This window comes from Xiphophorus maculatus, chromosome 5 (genome assembly GCF_002775205.1).
Source record: "Xiphophorus maculatus strain JP 163 A chromosome 5, X_maculatus-5.0-male, whole genome shotgun sequence".
NCBI classification, from domain to species: Eukaryota; Metazoa; Chordata; class Actinopteri; order Cyprinodontiformes; family Poeciliidae; genus Xiphophorus; species Xiphophorus maculatus.
In genome coordinates, this window is record NC_036447.1 from 25,078,629 (window position 1) to 25,101,099 (window position 22,471).

A 22,471-nucleotide genomic window follows, 5' to 3' on the forward strand; every position below is an offset into this window, starting at 1 on the left:
CATTATATGTATTTTTTTTAATCACAGGACACTTTTGTTGGCCAAGAATTGAGTCGCATTCAGATATTGTTGCTTTCTGTTACTCAAAATGTTGAATGTTGCGGCTAACTAGCTGTTAACATACCTCGCTAGCTTGGTAGCTAGCTAGCTTTTTGTTAAAATTTTTGTTGCAGCTCTCTTACTTCATGAGGTATGTAAACATGTAGAACGTGTCATCACTGCGATAAATAATTCTGTCCAACTTAATATGATGACAAACAGAAAATAACTTAACTGTAAAGGACATAATGTCCCATTTCTCTTGTAAAGTTCGTTTCTTTAGATGTGCAGAAACTGGTTGGGAATTTTTCTCATTAAATCAGATTTACCTCTTGCGTATTCTCTTTGGGAATTTGTTACTTCAAATTTTTTAAGCTTGTGTATTGTCTTGGGTTCAGGGTGTTGATGGTCAATATTTCATCAACTTTAACCTGGAGAAACTGTGTTTTTATGTTCCTTATCCGTGATTTTCTTTCCCGTTTGCTGTGCAGTTTGTTTTTCCTGTATTGGTGGATGCAGTCATAAACTTCTGACACAGAACTTTTCCCAAGTCTTTGTTGTCTTTACTTTTGTACCAATTCTGGCTTTGAAGATCTCAAGAATGCTCTTGTACTGCTTGGCTTGTGTTTTTTTCCCCCATCTTTAAATGAGAAACGTGTCTTCCCCAGTCTTTTTTTCTTTAGTTTTAAGTTTCTAAAACTGAAGAAATAAGTTTTGAGTGTATTAAAGCAAATGGCACTTTATACCTTATATCCTCCTGCACTGTAGTTTATTATTGCTGATGTTTCTCTTTTGTATCTACAGGGTCCTGATCTGCACTCATTCCAACAGCGCAGCTGACCTTTACATTAAAGACTATCTTCATCCATATGTCGAAGCAGGCAACGAGCACGCCAGACCTCTCAGGTACTGCAGCAGCATCTCCAATCACCCTCTACTTTGTTCTCCAGCCTGCACTGTCGCAACTAATGCAATCTGAACAACCTTGGTTGTAATTTTGCATTTATTTCAGACATGTGTTGTTTAATTTGAGGTATATAAAGCTTATTTTAGTTTAAGGAAGATACAGATTTATTTCCACCTAGTGTTGCATTAATTTTTCACCAAGATCCTGTATTGATGATGGGAGAGTCCAACCACTGTGCAAAACATTCTCCAGAACCCAAAGATATTTCTTCTTGTGAAAGAAGTGCTTTCTGCAGTTTCCCAAGATGACATTTTTTAACTTCTATCGGCTGTTTGGTGTGACTAATACAACTAGCATTGCTAAGACTGTCTGAAAGTGGAGCTACCAGCTAATTTTTTCATTCTGCCCCAAATGCATCCTATTCCATTCATGGAATAGGAATTCCTATTTCATGATAGGAATTTTCTATTAACAAGAATATTAAACTACATTTCTGAGATATTAATTGGAAGGGTGTATCAAGTTAAAACAGAAAAATCTGTCATTTGGAAAATTATTTTCTAACAGAAGATTCAAATGTACCAACTTCAAAAACAAAAAGCCACAGTTGGATCAAGGACAGACAAAAATCACAAGGTATGCATGAGTGTCAAACCATCTTGGCAAGTCTTAGTAGACTTTGTTAAAAACAAAAAATTAAATAAATAAAAAATTAAATGAGCAAATAATGCATTCCAAGCTTTACTTCGTTATTGGAAAGAAAAATGTTGGGTCCAAACAAGGTTGTACAAAGCGGGATTCAAACATAACATAACAACGTGAAGCAGCTCTGTAATTCTCCAGCAAATTCGCCAAAGAGGTGGTTCCTCTCAAATCTTGAAATACTTTACATATCAACAACTCTAAAGACCTTTTTTTCAGCTAAAAGCAACTAATATTTGAGACCTCTGAAAAACTTATAATTATTTTAATAGTTCAAACAGCAAATATACCTTGAATTAATGCACAGGGGAAACTGTGTTAGCAATACCGAAGAAGCTAAAATCTACAGTCTGATTATATTGCTGTAAACTTTAAACAATAAGTGTAAAATAAACAGATTTTAGATCAGTTGCTGGGAAGATGTAGTTTTTGCTTTTCCGCTGTCTGCCATTTTGATGTCGACATCCAGTAAAGTTATTTCTGCTGTGGCCTCTTTGTCAGACTTCCCCGGATGGAGTGAATCAGTGTGGCACTCCATCAATCCATTTTATCTGAATTACAGTTATTGAATGTTGCAGGCAGACCAATACATCAGCATTAACACAAATTGTTGCGTACCTTTGTTGTTTTCACCTTACGGCAGATATTTTCAGACCATGGGGACGTGAACACAAGATTTCTTTTTTTGAACCACCTTAAGGCGACTAACACAATTTCTTACCCTTCTTCAAAATATTTCTGCAACTCCAGAGGTAGAGAAGCCCTGGTTGTCTTGACATGCCCATATTTTCCATGAAAAATGTTGGGTTTTTTTCTTGTCTGTCGTTGCATAAAAGCACCATTTTTATTTTTTAATTCTGCACAACACTGAAATTAAAGTTTATACAGGTTAAAATATGCACTTTTTCTCGTGGAGTCTCTTGTAGAGAACATAGCTTAGAACTTTGCATCTCATTATCCTCATCTTTCCGCCTTCTTTTGTCCTTCCAGGGTATATTTCAGGAACCGCTGGGTGAAGACCGTCCACCCGGTGGTCCAGCAGTACTGTCTCATCTCCAGCACACAGGTCACTTTCCAGATGCCGACAAGGGAGGACATCCTCAGGCACCGTGTTGTCGTGGTCACCCTCAGCACCTCCCAGTACCTCTGCCAGCTGGATTTGGAGCCTGGTGAGTCCAGAATAATTTTGAATTGAAGGAGTTGGTTATGTTTGGGGGGGTTTTATGTGACATTCCATCAGCCTTCAGTCATTCATCTTAGAAATAATAAAACTTGTTGGGGTTTTTATTCCCTACTCTGCATGAAACTACGCCATATTTTGCAATGTATCTTGTTTTTCTATTTATAAGCTAGTAGACATACATTTTGTTAATAAACCGGCAGCTATTTTCAAACACACCTTTATGAGGGTGTTCACGCATTCTTTAATTCGTGCATCTAAAATGAAGGCCTTAAAGTGTCTTAAATTCATTAAAGTAAATGTAAGTTGGCCTTAAATACGTTAATCGCAGATCTTGATTTTGTCATGGCTGAACTATTTAATGTCAAATAGTATAGGTAGGTTTTTTCTCATGGGACTTTTTTTATTAGGCAGAAGTTTGAGCCATGCACAAACATAATCACTCATTGCTTTCTGTGGCTCAAGCCAGTTAATGCTACCAGTAACAAGCTGCTTATACTTGCGTGCTAGCTAGTAGCTAACATAAGGCTCCCCAGCTATCGACCCGTATTCCATGTGAGAAGCACAAAGATCCCAGAACTTTCACAGTTTTGGTTCACCTCATTTCTTTTGGACATCTCTGTCATGATATAGGTCTTAATTTTTATTCAGAAAAATGTCTTAAAAGGTCTTAATTGGCGATATCAGCAAAAAAGCTGCTCTGTGCATTAGACCTGCATTATTGGTTATTCTTGTCACTTCGACAGTCGGCATTGGGAGATCGGAGTGGAATTCATTTAAGTTGTGCCAAAGTTGTGGAAAACAAACCGATTTGTCGGCGCAAGCTAATAACTGGCACTAATGTGTCAGGGGAGGGGGCTTTGTCTCTTGCCTGGGTACGCCATCTGCTTGTTTCTAATGTATTGCACATCATTAGGCCTCCCACCCCATGTTGCATCTCTCCTGCTCTGCTAGCGTTTGGTGATGAAAATCGACAGGAAACAAGGCAATGGAGGGACGGCGAGCCTTCTAAGTAGCAATAACGGATCTTCTAATGGAAACTCGGTTCTTACTTTTCTTCAATCTTTGATAAGGCATTTGATTGGGGTTTAATACATTTCAAGAACGGCTGCAGGATATCAGAAAGCATGCCATTCCTCTTAAAGGTGTGATGCTGATATCAGTTGTGATTGACTTGCTTTTTCTTGACTGTTTGTGTTTCTTTTCGTTCATTACTATGTTTTCACATTTTTTTTATGAGCGTTAGTTAGAATCTTAGCTACTGAAAATATGCATCATATGGATATTGAGGACCAAAACTGACTTTTTTTCAAAGTTTGCATCATGTTAGCTGGAAAAACTTAACCTAAATTTGTAGACTCTAGTCTTAATTTAAAACTTGACTTGGTTGATAATATCAAGATTTTTTCAAACAGATCCAAATGAAGGATAATTTACTTCGAACTATTTGACTCCAAATTCAGTATATTTTAGCCATAAGCTGACATTTACGCTTGTTCTTCTAAATGCCAGTTCTTAAGCAGGATGTCAGACATGCATAGAACAATTTGCACTGTTCCAATTGGCTCATTATCTTAAAGTGAGGCAAAAAAAATAATTCAGTTTTGTTTCTTTCCTGCAGATGTAAAGTGAGTTAAAACCATTTAGTAAAAGCAGCACCGTGTTCCTGGAATCAAGTAGCAGCTTTAATAGACTATTCTGTTTTTGGCTTTTCTTAATTTGCAGAATGGCCACAATCTGTTTAGTCCGTGTAACGATTCAACTGAAACGCTCGACCTGTTGCTGGTTTACAGGAAGTCCAGATTGATTATTCTATTTCATTTAAATCTGCTTGTACTTTTGGAGTATAGACGCTGTTTTTCAACCGTTTTTCATTCAAATTAACTGAAAATAATCTTTCTTGTGGTTGTGTTAAGTCTAAACAAGTTAACAGTCACTCGTATATTAGTCACAGGCCTCCTGATAGAAGCCAACCACTCTGGTTGTGACAATAGACAACTTAAACTTTGTTCAGTTTAGTGTTTAATTCATGTTTTTAAATCCCAATTGCCCCCATGTTTCATTTAATAAAGCAAAAAAAAAAAAAAAGTCCTAAAGTTGCTACCAGAATTCTCATTTCATCATTTTCACAACAGACTTTAATCGTGTCCCTCATGGTTTCACCAGGATTTGTCTTGTTGGAAATGAAGTGATCAAGAATTCAGGCCAAATATTTAATTAATTTTTTTTTATATTCATATTCCACTTTGTAGCAGCTTTTTTTCCCCCTTTTGAAGTACTGCCCTGCATTTTCTTTTAAATTATTTAAGTTCTGGCTGTAGCGCAGACTTTTGAACGTGTTGCGTAATTTGCAAGCTGTCTTCAGACTGTGGCCAGCCGAGTATCATTTGCATCGAACAAAAAGTTAATGTGTGCATAAACTGGTATCAGTAATTTATAGGCGTCATTAACTAGACATGATGGATGCAGCACAGGGAATATCGCCCAATTCTAATTGAGTCGCCTTGTTTAATTACCTCATACGAAGAAAAGAAAAGCCATACAGAAACTTCTGTTTCAAGGACTGAGAATTTCTTGTTTCTGTCTGCCTTCAAGATGATTATTGATATGTGGGAAATATGCATCAATCAGCTGGCAGGTCATACTCACCAACTTTTGTTTCATTAGGCGACAGCAAGGATTTTGTAATTGTTTTGCAATCAAACTCTCTGATTTTGTGGTGCGACTTCAGAAATGTTCGCAAGGAATTTTGTGATATTTCTTCTTCATTAAACCCCTTCCAAAATATATGTATAGAAGATAAAAAAAAGACTTAAAAAGACGAGCTGACAGGTTGAACACCAACATTTTTATTCTTTAAAAAACTTGCTGACATAATCCATATCCTGAACAGCTTAACACGGCAGATTTCAATAGTTAGCTATAACCTGCTACCAGTAACTTATGCTAACAAAATAGACTAAAAATAAATTGTCTTAAATTCATGAAAATGTAAGTTGTCCTTAGATTTTTGTGAAATGTAAGGCAGAGCTATATATTGTAGATCTATGTAGTTTTTTTTTTTTACGTTTCTGTCTGACAAAACATCAAGAAAGGTGCAGACATCTTCATTTATCAGGTGGTTGAGGCTACTGCTGACTAGATGCTAATATACTCTCGTTAGTTAGCTTGCTAGCTTTTTTTGCATCTTATCATCTAAAGTGTAAATTTATCGCTGGTTGCCTGGACGACATTTCTTCTTTGCCATTGGCTTATTTTCTGCTGCCAACCAGTCCGAGGCTAGTGCCTTTCTGTGCAGAAAAACTCAGCACTATGCTGTAGACATCGCAAAAATATTCAATTTTCTTTAAAATAATGTCATGTTACAGGTCTTAAATTTCATTCATAATGGTCTTTCAAAAAGATTTTAAAAGCCTTAAATTTTAGTTGGTGAAACCGACAGAAACCCTGGTGTGTATAACTTAAGCATAAATTATTGAGTAAAAAAGTTATTTTAATCTATTTGTTTTTTTTGTAGGTTTAAAGTTAAAATCTTAACGGCCTTATACGGGCGTCAAAGTCTTACATTTAGACTGAAACTTGCTGAATCCTTTCAGTTCAGCTAAAACAGTTCATAATCAGGCTATTATTTCTGAAACAGGTATAACATATAAACTCCTCCTGTCAGATTACGTCTACTGTATATCTACATATTTATCAAACTCATGTAGTATAAGATAAATAATATAAATGATTCAGGTTGTAAACAAGCCTGGTACAGAACATCTATAGTTCATGTATATATTTATAGGATGTGAGACTTTGGGATTTTACAGCTTGGTCTGTAGTTGGAGGCTGTAGGCTTGTGTCAAAAAATAGAAAGTATTTCCCTGATCTGATATTAAGTCGGGCCCTAAAGGGTGTCAGACCGTGCAGCGGAAACCACAATACATCAAACGGGGTCTGTAATTTTACACATACAGAATAATTTATGACCAATCTGACAAACTTTTTACAAGCGTGGATTTACAAGACCTCGTGTGGCTTCATTCACAGATCTCTGCCCAGACTTTCCAACCCTCCCCTGTGCTGTTAAAGGGTTTTAAGGTGCATCAAGGCGGCGTGCGATTGAAGCAGCTGCCATTTAATTTGAGAGAGCTTTCTTTTCTTTCTGATTTTATTCACATCTGCTTATGAACTCACTCCTCCGCCCCCAATGTCATGCTATTGTTTTCTCCAAAAGCAAATTTCATTATTAGCTGTATTATTTCTATGTATAGAAAATGTAATTTGTACCTCTAATAGAGAGATCCATTCCCCCGACACCGGTAGCCGTTTCCAAGGTGAAACATCAAGCGCCGTGTTCCTTCTTTGCTGCCTGTCTGCCAACATGTTGATCGTAAGGACCATATTTTTTCCCCTCCTGTCTTCCGATTGATCTCCCATTCCTTCCCTGGGGGGGAAACATTCCCATCCCTAACGTCTCCTCTACATTATTTGTAAGCTTTTATTGGACTGCATTGTGTTCATGTGGATTGGGGCTTCCTGTTCAATGCAGTTTGGATCCGGGGGTTAACAAAAATCGGTTGGACTCTGTAATCACAGCATAGCTTTTCCGCACTGTGAGTTTGATTGGAAAGTTAAACAAGTTCTAGAACAATTGCGCTCACAGCGAGCTCTGGCAGGAATTGTTTGGAGATGACGGTCCCCACGTGTAACACTAATAAGACGTGTGACAGACTCGGCAGATGTCGCCGCAGTTTTGCTCGATAAATTTGTGCGCAAAAACACAGATGTTTGCTTTTTTGTCTATGATAAAAGATTCTTCAGACTGGCACTGTTTTGTCAGATTTAACAGTGGAGCTGAGAATGCTCAGAAGCATGTTTGCATGCATTCGTTTGTTCGAAGGGTTCTGCTAAAGACTGAAACTCCTTTCCATATCAGATCACCCCTCTTTTTTAAAATTTTATTGTAGACGTGTTTGTGGTACTTGTTTACGTTTCTGACAACCCAGAAATTTTATTTTACTTTTTTAGCTGTCACATTTTATGTCTGCATGCACCTCTCTGTGAAACCGGTTCAGCTTTAGAGGCTGTTCGCTGGTTGTTATTCAGCCGCTCGTTTTTTGTTTTTTTTCCGCCCCTCCACTCCCTGTTCCAGCACTCATTTGCCATGCTGTTTTATCTCCCCCACTCATGCTGCCGAGCACCAGTTGAGCTTTTGAAATCGGGGTTCCACCCTTCTCTCTATAAAACCCCTGCCTTAGGTTTGCAGGACCGGTTAAATGAGGGTGTAGAACCATTTTAGAGCCCTCAACGAAAACAGAAGGTGAAGATTTAAATGCTAATGTATGTGTTTGCACTAATTGACATCTTAATTAAGCTTCTTCTCAATTGTCAAATCTCTGTCTAGCCGGTAATTGTTTGGTTCAGTTTTGGCCTAGTTGGGTGTGCTTCCATGGACCTTACCAAGCTCCGCCCACAACCGACCCCCGTGACCGCAGGTCTCACAAACAAAGCCTCGCGGCGCGTTGTTTCTATGTAAACATGACTCGATTAGTCATTTCTACCGGATTTTCACAGTATATCAGCTACTAAATGGACAGAGGAACTAACAAGTTCATGTCATCATCTGGGAGGAGGTTACTGGTTTCTCAGTCACAAGCTGGTTGCAAACCTGAGGCCAGCAGGTGTCAGTCAGTTATGGTAGATCTGAAATTTAGTTTGATGACGTCAGTATGTGAAGCTACAGACTGATAGGAGGAACCAAAGAGCTCTGTAAAGGTAAAGGCAAATCTTCTGAAGTTGGGATATAATTAATTTAATTTCACATAATTATCGCGGTAGAAGCCATTTGTTAAAATTTTATGAAATATATTTGTTCTATTTGATGTTTGTTGTGAAAGACAAACGAACGAGGTAATTAGTTTAGAAACTACAGTGGCTGTAATGCGCCACAGCAAAGGTAAACAAAGGTAAAATAACCCGAACAGGTGATCAACTCAGAACCACTCCTACCTTTTTACTCTCTCTCTCTTTGTAGTTTAAGCACACCTGTTACCGTGGCAACCGCCTGCGCCCCGCAAGACGAGCAAAGATTACGTTAAAAACATAACATTCAGTCTGTTAGGATATCAAGTCTCCAGGCTTCATATTTATTTCTCGATTATTAATCAGCGCTTCCCTGAACACAGCGATGGTTGATTGACTAGCTGTACTTGGTGCTAACGTGGCTAACAGGAGTAACAGTTCAGTCCAAAGCCTTTTCTGCTAAAATAAAATCTTTAGTGTATGTCAGATACAGACACATTGCATATTGATCTGTTTAGTCTTTAGTAAGACTGTGTAGCAGACAGGCTTCAAGGTGTAGAAGTTGTATCAGTTCTGCCATTATGCTGTTCTTAGCTAACGGGAAGCTAAGTGTGTTTGTGAGACGGACGCGCACGTGACCAGGTAGAATGGGCATCAGCCAATGAAACGCGGCCCCTGTGGTAAGGTCCATTGGCGGTGTGTGCCTCACTGGTTTGTGTGAACGTGGGCAGGATGTCGGATTATGGGCGGGTCGTAAGTGTTCAAGAGTTGTAGTCATTTTGAATTTTTACCTTTGGGCGGCCAATTTCTCTGGAATCTGTCAGCATATTTGTTTGTTGCGGATTCCCCTATCCAGTTGACACTATATGCCACAATTGATAAAAATGGTTTGGACATCAAAGTTTGACCATGGAATCATCGCCTTCTCGCCAGCTACTGCGGTCTCATCGCTGATTGAAAATGGTGGTCGAGACATTATTGACATACATCCACGGAAATTATTTCTCAATAGTTTTTCTTTAGATAAATAAAAGAAAAGCTTCAGCTGTTTAATCGTAAGGTTTGATTTTTAAATAAGCAAAACAGCCCCTTTTAAAAATAAAAAATTAGGAATACTTTGCAAAGAATGCGTTGCGTCCTTTGGTGTTAGGCTTTAAATTTAAACCCACAATGGATTCATTTGACTCTAGACTCTTTATATGTCTCTGTTTGGTAAACTTTGGCTGAGAAAAACCTTTCTACCCTATTGACTCTGCAGAATTTGTCTCCATTTTTAGTATGCAACACTTTGAGGAACAGAGAGTAAACTAATAGTTTGTGTGTTTTTTTCTCTCTCCCCCAAAAGGGTTGTTCTCCCATATCCTGTTGGATGAAGCAGCTCAGGCCATGGAGTGTGAAACCATCATGCCTTTTCCTCTTGCCAGCAAGACCACCCGCATCGTGCTGGCTGGGGACCATATGCAGGTGAGACCGGAGGATTTGTATTGCTGAAAATAAAAAAAATGTTTGACTTGATGCTCGGTTTTACTTACAAACTCAATTTGAAGTACATATTACTCACTATGAAAGGCTTGTATGTTTTTATTTTAAGTTAATAATTTGATATATATGTATATAAAAAAAGAATTTGGGACATTTGTTGCCTCCTTTGAGTTTTCCGGGCCACAGATAACAGAAACAAAGACTGTTGTCAGTCAAGCTTCCTGCGCCAGCAAAAGAAATTAAAAACCTAACTTTTCTCATCCTGTGATTTCCAGGGAGTGTGCAGTATTATCTGGGAGCGCGGGATAAAGACACCGTGAGAGTCTGGCGTGAAATAATTACTTTTTACAAACTCCGTCTTTATTCCGTTTCAGTCAACACAGAGAAACGGGATGCAAACGCAGGATTCACTTTGTTACATCTCTGCCTTCCATTTGCTTTTCTAACCTGGAAAACAGGTTCTTTGCATTTCTAGTGGAAGAAAAGTGGTTTCCTTTTATTTTACTTTGTCTATTTAGTAGTTTTGCATTCTGCAGTGTATGAGCTAATTTAATATTCATAGAAGACTGTGGCCTTTAATGATTTAATCAAACCCAATATGTTAAATAAAGATCAAATCTAATACCTATCTGATTTGTTTAAAAAGTGGTCAAAGTAGAAAAGGTCAAACATTTTTTATACTTAACCCCAAGTCGAAATAGAATTTGAGGTTCAGGTGATATTTTTGCTTTGTTTTTCAAATCTTTTCCCTTTTAGTATTGCTTTTAAGATGAAAGGAATCAAATGCTACCAATCGTCTGGTGTGCAAGTATTATTCAGCAGTTCTGCTGCTGAGCTTGTAAAAGAAATCAGTTTAGCTTCAACGTTTCGGTGAAACGGAAAACATGATGGACTTCATTTTTGCTTTAATGAAATCAAAGTCCTTGGGTGACACTTTGAAATGAACCAAATTTCCCTTTTTCTCTGTTACCTTGCAGCTCAGTCCGTTTGTGTACAGCGAGTTTGCGCGGGAGCGCAACCTGCACGTGTCACTGCTGGACCGACTGTACGAGCACTACCCCCCCGAATTTCCCTGTCGCATCCTCCTGTGCGAGAACTACCGCTCCCACGAAGCTATCATAAAGTAGGTGTGAGCACTCAGCGCTGCCGGCAGCAAATCGGTTCTGGGAAAGTCGGTATTAAAGAAGGCGGTGGGAGGTTCTGCCTTCGTTAAGGAGCGGAGTCTACCAGTGGAATAAAGATGTACAGACGTAGTGGGAGAGCAGTTCTCACACCGGTGTGGTTGTAATTTATATTTGGAAAGAATTTTTCTCATACAACAAACATATTTTGTGACAAATGATTTCCTCTCTTCTTGTCGATTGTCACAGAGAAGTACATTTAAATTTAAATATAACCATTTCAGTGTATCAAGTGTATCAAGGTATTTTCACCAACATAGTATAACAGGATCTGAAGAATTTTCTTACAAATGAAAAATTTACTTTTGCAATAACATGAAGGAAGCTGTTTCGTTAAACATGTTTGTGATTTTGATATACAGAACATGGAAAATAGCAGAAAGAAAATGTAGACTGTCATTTATTTTAAAATCAGTCACTATTTCAGGCATGACTAATAAAGATTTTTCTATTTTATCTCTTCAGCTAAAAATATTTTATTATTAAGGATGTTGACTGAAAAAGTAGATTTCACAGGTGTAGACTTTTTTTTTGTATTACTGTTTTTTTTTTTTGGTTCACATTTCAAACCTTGATGGTTTCAAATTTAACAGTGAGTAGTTTCTCTTGTGTAACACAGGATGTCCACGTGTCTGCAAGTTGGCATTAAATATGTTATGACATGTTTTAAATTTTGTTGTGGCTGAACTATGTAATCTTGCATATTTTATCTAGACTTTTCTGTGATGCAGAAGTTTGAGTTGCCCACTGACATTTCACTCACCTTTTTATGTGAAGTAAAAGCTGCCAATGCTTGTTTGCTAGCTAGCTAGCTTTTTGCATCTATCTAAATTTACCAACAGTTGGCTGGACGACGTCCGTCTTTACCATTGGCTCACATCTGTTGCCAACTCATACAGCTTTGGTTAAATAAAAAAAAATCTATTTCTTTTGTACATTTCTGTTATGGTCTTAAAATGTTCACTTTTAAAGTCTTAAATTTGAGTTGTTGAAACCTGTTTAAATTCTGTTACAATTAAACCATTTTTAGTTTTTTGGCAAGGAGCAGTTCTGTATCAAATCCCTTTAAGCCTTTATATGCAGCCATGTGTCAATTATTTACTTCAGTTTTAATGAGAAATATTCATTCATGAACTTCATATTCATTTCCTGCCATTTCTCTGCTTTTTCTTCCTAAAGCTACACATCCGAGTTATTTTACGACGGGAAGCTCATCGCGAGTGGGAAGCAGCCGTGCCATAAGGATTTCTACCCGCTGACCTTCTTCACAGCCAGAGGAGAAGATGTCCAGGAGAAGAATAGCACTGCCTACTACAACAATGCAGAGGTACGAGTTGGAGCATTTCCACTTTATGCAGTTATGTGATGAAACAAATATTTCCATTGATTTATTAACATTGTCCACCAAGTGTAATTTAAATATTTTTTTTCTAAACCTACAATCCATTCTCGTCTTACCAGTGTGTCCGCTCATCCTTAAAAAAAATCTTAAATTTATGTATTTAAGTTTAAAATGTCTTATGCATTTTAAAAAGTAACTTGGCCTTAAATATGTTAATCACAGTCACGTCAAGATAAAATTTATCTCATATATTCTATGCATTTTTTTTTTCTTCTCGCTGGACTCGCTGTCAGACAAAAGTTTTGAGTCGCACATCTGTAACTTGAGACTGTTGCAGCTCACTGCTAACACTCATTTTTGTTAGCCAAATGTCAAAATGCTATCGAGCTAGCAATGATAAATGACAAATTTGCACTTATCTTGGATAAGTTATTATGAGTTGACTGGTCGACGTTTGCACATTTCTGTGACAAAATAAATTCCTTTCATTATGGTCTTAAAAAGCCTTAAATTTGAGTTGAAACCTGCAGAAATCCTGTCTATAAATCTGCAGTGTGAATTGAGCTCTGAGCATTCAATAGGGGAGTTTAGAAACTTTTACTTAAATGTGTTCTGTTTTATTTCCAGTTGTATAGCATATCATATTTCAAATAAAGATGAAATAAAAAAAAGACTCACCAACTGAATTCTGACCAATATAAATAGCTAACAGATTTGATTGTGATATTTGAAGTGATTTCTTATCTTGGAATTTGGAAATAAATGAACTTTTGAATAAACTTTATTCTTTCAAAATGATTAGGTTTTAGGTCAGAGCGACTCTGAACCAAAAACGCATCACTTCATATTCCAGACATTTTTCAGCTCGAGTCAGCATTGATATTCCAGGTTTTACAGATAGTCTGCTTTCATTAAACCACAGCTTCCTGTTTTGATGGACCGTCTTTGATCCCTCACCGCTACGCAAGTCATGAAAGCGCCCTGTGTTCTTCAAATAATTTAATTTTTTTTATGTTGCCTTTTAGGCTCTGTGAAAAAATATCCCCAAACTTGCTCAGTGCTATTTCAGGTCAGGTGTATGTAAGGGATCATAGTGTGAAAACGGCATGGTGTCGCCTCCTTTTTTCAAGTCTTTTCTTCTCATAAGTCTCATTTCAGGGCATGTGAAGTTACCGTATTTTTCGGACTATAAGGCGTGCCGGATTATAAGACGCAGTATCAGTGAACGGATCTATTTTCACATATAAGACGCACCGGGATATAAGGGGCATGAAGAGAAACAAAATGCGGTAGTCGGATAGGTCAGGCCTTATTCAAATCATTAACAGTAATTGTCAACATTACACAAAAAAGTACACTCACTTTTTCAATCATTCATCTTCTACGAATCCATCAAATTCCTCGTCTTCGGTGTCGAAATTTAACAGTTGGGCGATAGCGGCATCAAGCAAGCCCGGATCCCTCTCGTCATCATCCGATTCAGTCTCATTGTCTTCATTGAGGGTTGAAGCACCGTACGTATCAGGAAAAGTGGTTCGCCACCCCAACACAAGTCTGTCTAGACAGCATAGAGAGCTGACTCCACGAGGTTTCTGACCAGCAGCGATTATGCTTCGACAATCAAGGGGAGTGGCTTCGTCGCTTACCAAAGTCGTAATGAAACATACGGTGCACTGTTCATACAGGCGCACCGGAATATAAGGCACATTGCTGATTGTTTTGCAAATGTAGGGATTTTATGTGCGCCTTATAGTCAGAAAAATACAGTAATTTAAAAAGTGGGGGATTTATTTTTATTCAATAAAAGTCTGTTGAAACCATCAGTGTCTCTCCCATCACTGTGTGGACTAACCAACGTAACATGGTTTCACTTGATAAGCAATAAGAAATTAAAACAAAAGAATCTTGGATCAAAGTAAATTAAACCAAAGGTAATGTGATTGGCTACTTTTATTTTGCAAAACAAATGTAAAAATGTGTCATATTGCTGCTAAAATATCACCGATTATAATGATGGTAGAGAGATGAGCTACTGCTGAAATGATTATTCGTGATGAATCACTTTTTGAAATAATCAGCCATTAACTTAATCGTTAACTGGAGTGCACAGACTCAGGACAAGGTTAACTGCTGAATGAACAACATATTCAAAGCAATAATTAAGCCAAAAATGTTCAAAAAGTTCATAGATATTGCACATAAAATTTAACCAACTTTTTGTCAATGTGTATGTTCTACCCAGAACTCCTCAAGTGGTATAGTTTCAGCTTCACCTGGTTCAAATTCTGTAAAAGAATAAATAAATAAGTAAAACCTCCTGTTAAGCAAATCACAAATTAATCAAAAAAAAAAAATCTACAGATTAGCCTTACAAATTATTGATAAGTCGAGTAGAAAGCTGAACTTTTCACATGTTGATGTTAGAAGAACGTTTTACCTGCAGATGCATCTTTTGCTACAAATAATCAAGCGTTCACTAAAAGATTAAAATAATGATATGTGATTGAAATTTAGGCAATAAAAACTTTCTCTTCTGTAAAGAAAAGAAAAAGTATGGAATCATTTCTTTGTATTTTTGTCCAATTCTCATTTTGTACAAAATAATCTTAAGCGGTTAAATGAAAAATCTGCCGAATGTTTTACTTTTTTTTTTTAATGCAGTTAATCACAAGAAAAATGGAAAGAATCACAAAACTAACAGTTAGTTGCAGCCTGTGCACATTAAAACGACTAAACTATTGGATTAATTACCTTTATGACTGAGACTTTGCAACTTAAACTTACCGTGATAATATCTATGAAGAGACTTTCAACATGACAGCCTTAAATTAGCCGAGCCTTTATCTTTCAGCATAAAACTTACAGCGGGACTTATGTTTATCTTTTAACATCCACATTTTGGTTGGTTGAAGATACTTTTTTCCCTCTACTGTTCGTGTTTAAACGTAACAGCTTTAACATACATCCGCTTAGCCGTCCTTTTTACCCTCTCTTTACAGTCTTATTCTGTTCATATTCAGCTAAAATAAATTACACAGAATTATTGTGTGAGCTGAAATATTTAAAGTCTCTTGTGGCGTTGACATGGAAACCCCGATCACTCCGTAGGTGTTTGAGATTGTGGAGCGGGTGGAGGAGCTGCGCAAGAAGTGGCCGGTGGCCTGGGGGAAGCTGGACGAGGGCAGCATCGGGGTGGTGTCGCCGTACGCCGACCAGGTCTTCCGCATTCGTGCCGAACTCCGAAAGAAGAGAATGCACGAGGTCAGCGTCGAAAGAGTGCTTAACGTCCAAGGTGAGCAAAAAAAAGAAAGAAGAAAAGTTTTAAATGATACGGAAAATTTGCTTTGTTAAACTAGTCCTTGTACTAATCTTTACTTAAATGGTGTGGTAGTTTTCTTTCTCTAGATTTATCAGAATTATTCAGTGAATTCGCCGTTAAAAACAAAGCAGAAAAATAAAGACAAGCTTTGGCTGAAAATGACAAATATGTCATAAAACTTGATTCTTTAAGGTATTTCATTCTGGTTTGTCAGTGGTTCCAACTTTCTTTGTAATATTGAGACTTGGTGAGAATTTTGTTTCTTTTGCTTTTTCAGTTCTGTTGCTCTGGCTTGTGTTGCATCCAGCTGCTTTCTTCATGTCTCATTATTCACGCATAAAACAAAGCGCAGCTTGCAAACAGGAAGGAAAGTTTTCTTAGCACTTGGATTTTAAATTTCTTGCCCATATAAGCTCTGTGTTTTATCAACAAGCTCTGGAGTTGGACAAATGTTAGATTATCATGACAGGTTTTCTGCAAATGTGATCATTTTGTTGTATTCTTTTTAATACAGCAACAAAAACTAGGACAATATTACCAAACTTGACCCTTTATTGAATTGCATAATGGGAGTGATGGCCTTTTTTCTGATACATCTCTGCTAACATTTAATCCTACTTTGTACCTGAATTAATAACACAAAATTAAATGTTTTCTCTGTTGCTAAACCTAAATGTTTTGTTGGATCCTGCTGGATTGATGCATTTCCGTAAAATAATGAATGTAATAGTAAAAAAAATAATAAAAATGTCTCTTTGCAGGTAAACAGTTCCGGGTGCTGTTCCTCAGCACGGTGCGGACGCGGCACACCTGCAAGCACAAGCAGACCGCCATCAAACGCAAAGAGCAGCTGGTGGAGGATTCGACCGAGGACCTCGACTACGGTTTCCTGTCAAACTACAAGCTGCTCAACACGGCCATCACCAGAGCTCAGTCCCTGGTCGCCGTGGTGGGAGACCCCATAGCGCTCTGCTCTGTTGGACGCTGCAGGTAATCCCTTCAAATCTGTCATTTACAGATTTGACATAATGGCTGTTAGATTAAGTAGAAGGTAAAAACTGATGTTCCTGCATAACAAACTAAATCTTACTGTAACATTGGTGTTAAAGAGTAAATTGCATTTTTTATTTTATTTTATTTTTTTAAATGGCTCATTTAATGTTTTTCCGTATTACATCAAGCATTTGTTAAAATAAAAAAATAGTACTTTTTATTCATTTATTCCAAAAGATTAGTGCCGCCCCTCTTAGCAAAGAGGTTAGCTAACAGACTGTGTTTGTTGAAAGATTAACTGTGGTCCAAATATTTTTATGTACATTACATATCAGATTTATTTTTTTAGGGGGTTTTCACTGTTATGATCACCAGACATTGTGGCTAGCACAAAAAAGTGGATCCAACTGATTAAAGTATTGGAATTGGCCACTACGCATTCCCACTATGACACTTTGGAAAGTGAAATGAAACAAAATGCTTGAAAACTGTAGCTTCAAATAAGCCCTGAAAGAAATCAATTTGTATTTGTTCAGTATTACACAAAACCTACTTCTCTGTGACATTTCAAAAATTGTGGTCTCTGTTGTTTTTCGTGACAGTGACAGATATCATAAACATACAGTATATCATTCATTTATCACTCAGTTGCTAAGCTACTGTTAGCATGTTAGCCCTACTGTGCTGCTTTTGAATAGCACTTGTTCATTATTTGGCTCTTGACATATCAGACGAGGCATTCTGGAAATGTTTTCTTCCTGCTTAGGAAACTTGCTGCTATGCTTTAAAGGTTTTGAAAATGAAAAACTTTGGATTTAGCTGTCTTTTGCACAGCTTACTCTCCTGTACTTAGAACTCTGTGCTTATATCTGAGAAGGTCATGTCACACAAAGGACCACTGCAGCTTTGTTAATTGAACTTTGAAGAGGGAAAAAAAAACAGGGTTGATTATCAAAATAATAGTCATGAAAAGTTAGTTTTTTGAGGCTCTTCACACAAAAATAGACCATAATTGCTAGAAAATCTGCCAAATGTGGCTGTACTCTTATTTGTGTTGCTGGTGCAAAGTCACAGGGAGTAGACTCATTTAAAGGAGCAGTATTTTGTAAAATTGACTTTTTTGAGCTTTACATCATGTTATACTGTTATTCCCTCATCATAAACAGACCTGGAGTGTTGCTTTGAGTCTGTCATGCATGTTTTAGAAATCCTTCAGTATCCATGGCAACCACTCAGCTGTGAAAAATGCCTGGGTGGACCTAGCTCCGCCTTCTTCTGAGAACTGCAGCTCCTGAGCTGCCGCCTCACAGAGCAGTCCTCCGCCTGCAACTCCCCACTCGGCTCCTTCAGATTAGCCAGCAGAAATGAGCAAACGTGGTGAAACGGCGCATCAGCTGGGCTCGTTATACGAGCTACTTGCACTTGTTAAAGGCTTAATAGAGGAGCGATGATGTGATGAGTTCCTGAAGGCGGAGTTTCAGAAAGAGCAGGAGCTTTTAAAGCGACAGGGGTCCAATTTTAAGGTGTTAATTTACAAGGTAACATTTCTTTTAAGTTATATTTGATATATGCAGCATTTCTTTTGAACAGATGAAGTTAACATAGTTACTAGATAATGCTCTGTGTGCCTGGAAAATGCATAATACACATAAACACTATAATCTGGACCCCAAGACAGTAGGTTTGATGGTCATATCCAGTTAAGACGAATTTAAGGAAGGAATAATAGAGTATAGATTCCAGCACATAATTTTGCCGCTCAAGGCGGCAGCATGTTGGAGGAGCTCTGTTACATTCAGATTTACTCTTTTTAAGATTTGTTCCTCTTTTTTTGGGAAAGGCATTTTTTTCTCCTCTCAAGATGAGCAGATGATGTAAAAATCTTCATAAAATCAAGAAAATTATGAGCAAGCCTGAGCACCCTCTCCTGAAGACGTTATCTCACAACATATTGTCTCCTCTCAGAAGCTCCTTCAGATTCGTTGCAACACTGACTGCTAGCAGATATCCTTCCTGTCCACAGCCGTCGAAATCTAAAACAAATCTTTGAAGAAAATTGCATTTAGTTTTCTTCTGGCGTTGGATAAAGTATTTTGGAATTGAATTAATTTTAATACAACAGCAATTACATTTGGGATTAATTGGACACATCTCAAGTTGGATAAATTTGCTCCTTTACTTGGATATAGGCTGTAATTGATCCAACATGCTGTCGGCTCATTGTTTGAATCGATGTGGGCCCGCCTCCGCAACCGTCTCCATAATGGCTGCGGTTTGCCAACGCTAGTCAAAACAACATGTCAAGGATTTCACTGTCTGGCTGTTGGCAAATGTCAGCCTGTCAGCATCCAGCCAGTAAAATTGATGCGATTAGGAGAAAAGCGCGTCGTTTGCACAGATTTCCAGCAACGAAAGGTCGAGGTCAGCGGCGCAGCGGAAACTTTGCTCTTAAAAACGCCGAACAGAAAGATGCTTTGATTTAACGTGCATTTAGAAATGGCTTAATTTTCGTTCTTGTTTTCTTTCCAGAAAATTCTGGGAGCATTTCATCTCAATCTGCCACGAGAACTCCAGCCTGCACGGCATCACCTTCGAGCAGATCAAGGCTCAGCTGGAGGCCCTGGAGCTCAAGAAGACGTACGTCCTCAACCCGCTGGCCCCGGAGTTCATCCCTCGGGCCCTCAGGCCCCTTCAGGGACACCAGTCCTCCTCCCAGGGCCTTCATCCCCACCATCATCCTCATCCTCAGCACGGTCTGCCTGCCTCCAACAAGCAGGCTGCGCAGCATCACCAACAGCAGCAGCAGCAGTCCCCTCCAAAGGTATTGAGGGTTTTTTTTCTAAATCCTCACAGCTGGCAGGAAAAAGAAAAGATCCAGCAACAATGTATATTGTTAAAAGCTATAAATAATTACATCTTCATCCCTTTGGTTTCAGATTATAGCATTAGTTATTGATGAAGACATTAGCAGGGATTTAGGATCTCAGCCATCAGAAGCAAAAACTTTAGGGAGAGTTCACTTTAACACACATTGGACTGGATATTTACTAGGGATCAGGCTTTGGTTGTACTTTTATACTTAAAGTAGGTTTAGTTTTACTTTAAAATATGTAAATGTTACAGGACAGTTTTTTTTGTTTGTTTTTCTGTTAATATTTTTAGAAGAGAATTAGTGGGAAGTTGAGTGGTCTACTACATTTTTCAGTTTTAGCAAACACCAAATTATCAGAAAGTTTTTCCAGTCTTGAATGCACCGTACCAAACCCCTACCAGGTGAACAATTCTCTTCGGTGTGGATGTCGTTACTGACAGAAAACCTGTATTTAAGTATCAGGAAGGTTTTTAAGCTGATGTCGGATGTAAGAATCAATATCGAGACTTGCCTCCAGTTTATCCAGACTGGGAGAGAGAGTAAGATGTTAATCTGATAACAGGAAGACTGAGAGCAACACATTCTATCATAGACATTCTATCATAGAACATAGAAATATTGGAGTTACAGGCAATCGTCTATGTTCTCTATATGGAGTTATTACACTGATATCACTGGATGCTAAAGACATCTTAAAATGTCCGCTGTGTGATGAATAAAAGTGTGTTTTTATTTTAGAGCTTCAGAAGTATCACAACGTTTTCTTGAACATGCAGAATAACGTCATCTCTGGTTCTAACATCAATATTTTAGAACGACTAAAGGCAAAACATATTTCCAATGTGATTCTTAAAAACACATCAGAACTGACTGTAATTTGCATAAACAAACCTTTACCAAAAAAAAAAATAGTTTGAGAATCAATGAAATTCTAACCAGTGCAGCTTTATTGTTTCACTTTTGCATAATTTTATGCAAAACTGCAGCAGAGCCCCTGCTGGGTTTTCTTCTCCGACTCTCAAACTAAAAGGCAGATTTATAAATTGATTTTGTTTTTGGATATTTTAAACCAAAATCTGAAAAAAATAAATAAACGTTTTATTTTATGTCTAGTTTAATCTGGAAAATATTGTAGGACCAGTTAGATATTTGGTCATATTTTTATCCTTTAGCAAATCAGCAAAGAAATTACCATAATAATGCAACTTCTTGTACATAGAAAAAGAGAAATTCTCTACACTTTCTGAAGGTGGGAAACAAATTACAAATCTGCTAAAAAGTCCATGTAATTTTCACCACAGGAAACGATTTTATGATTACCAATTTGCCAGCCAGGAATAAAGAAAAAATAAAATAAAAAATCAGACTGGAAATCAGCGTTGTGTTCCACACAAGGGTCTCTTATTAGATTGTTTCGCTGGGTTTAAATCGTCTTTGTGTGGCTGTCTGCTCTCGCCGCCCGCCCTGAGGTGTAAAGGTTAACGAAATCAGCAGAGCTGCCAACCTGCTGCCATCACCCACTGGGCCTAATGAGCCCCGGCTCCGGCAGCCAGCTTTAGGGATAAACACACACTTCCGCTCCACTCTTCCCTCCCTAGAGCTGCACACTTCACAGCTCTCTGAGCTGCTTGTGAGAAAACTACAGAGTGGGTGCTTTCTGTCATCGCACCTTGAACATTTAACAACCAGAGCATTCAGATTGTATCGATTTTAATACAAGTTATTCTACAAAGTTTTAAAAATGTCCGTCTTTTTGTGGTTATATTAAAAATGTTTCAAGAACCAGGTTGTAACTTTTGTTTGTGTTGGTTGTATTAGAATTTTGCGGCCAATTTTCTGTCTGAACTTTTTTTTTCCGTTTTTATCACCAATGAATATTTATTTTAATGATTTGGATTTCACGTGGGAAAAAATATCTCAAATAAAAAAAAATGCAATTCTCATAAGTTGTTCGTTTTAAAAACCACATCACACTTAGGCCTGCCACAATAAGCAATAAATCAATTAATCGCATTATAAATAAAAAGAAACTCAATAATTTTCATTTTCTTGATTTATATTTTTTTCTTTTCTCTCTTTTTACTGAAAACTGAATGGAAAAAAACTCTTCAGTCTAGTGCTTTGGTCTCAAATATCCCCTTTGTTTGAAAGATAATTTTGTTTACACAGTTTTCACAATTCATTTTATTTGTTGTTTCTGTTGTTTTCTTGATTTGTTTTGAATATTTAAAATGTCTTCCAGTTTAAATGTTAGAATTTAAAGTTTATTGATTTTTGACAGTGTGTTCTTGCAATAACTATTATGGTTTATTGCAATAAATTCTGGCACAATTTATCGTCCAAGAGAATTTATCATAACAGGCCTAATCATAATATAAATGTAAATAATAATGATGAAAAAATGGTAGCTGTAAAACAGGTTTTGTGTATTATTGCTGTAAAACAGATAGGGCATTAAACTAGTGGTTAGCTTCTCATATTAGCATTTCATGTCACCTAGAACATGGTAAGTCCTTACCTTAACCTCTCAAGATTTAGGCATTCTGCATGCTCAGAGATAGATGTAGAAAGCTAAAAAATAAGATTTTTATTCAGCTCTCACTTCCTGTTATCTCCTGAAAGTCTTCCCCTCTCGTACTGAATGAATGAAAGTTGAAGATGTCC

General features: G+C 37.5%; 1 protein-coding gene across 3 annotated transcripts in view; it reads left to right on the top strand.

The window, feature by feature from the left end:
• helz (helicase with zinc finger) overlaps positions 1-22,471 on the top strand; it is a 63,152-nt gene that overhangs the window by 27,338 nt on the left and 13,343 nt on the right. For all 3 annotated transcript variants that reach the window (XM_023333727.1, XM_014472058.2, XM_023333728.1), the window contains exons 17-24: positions 844-945; positions 2,639-2,817; positions 9,964-10,082; positions 11,078-11,223; positions 12,461-12,608; positions 15,732-15,915; positions 16,704-16,932; positions 19,465-19,756. In XM_023333727.1, the coding sequence (XP_023189495.1) occupies positions 844-945; positions 2,639-2,817; positions 9,964-10,082; positions 11,078-11,223; positions 12,461-12,608; positions 15,732-15,915; positions 16,704-16,932; positions 19,465-19,756 (1,399 nt within the window). The remainder of the gene's footprint in view (positions 1-843; positions 946-2,638; positions 2,818-9,963; positions 10,083-11,077; positions 11,224-12,460; positions 12,609-15,731; positions 15,916-16,703; positions 16,933-19,464; positions 19,757-22,471) is intronic.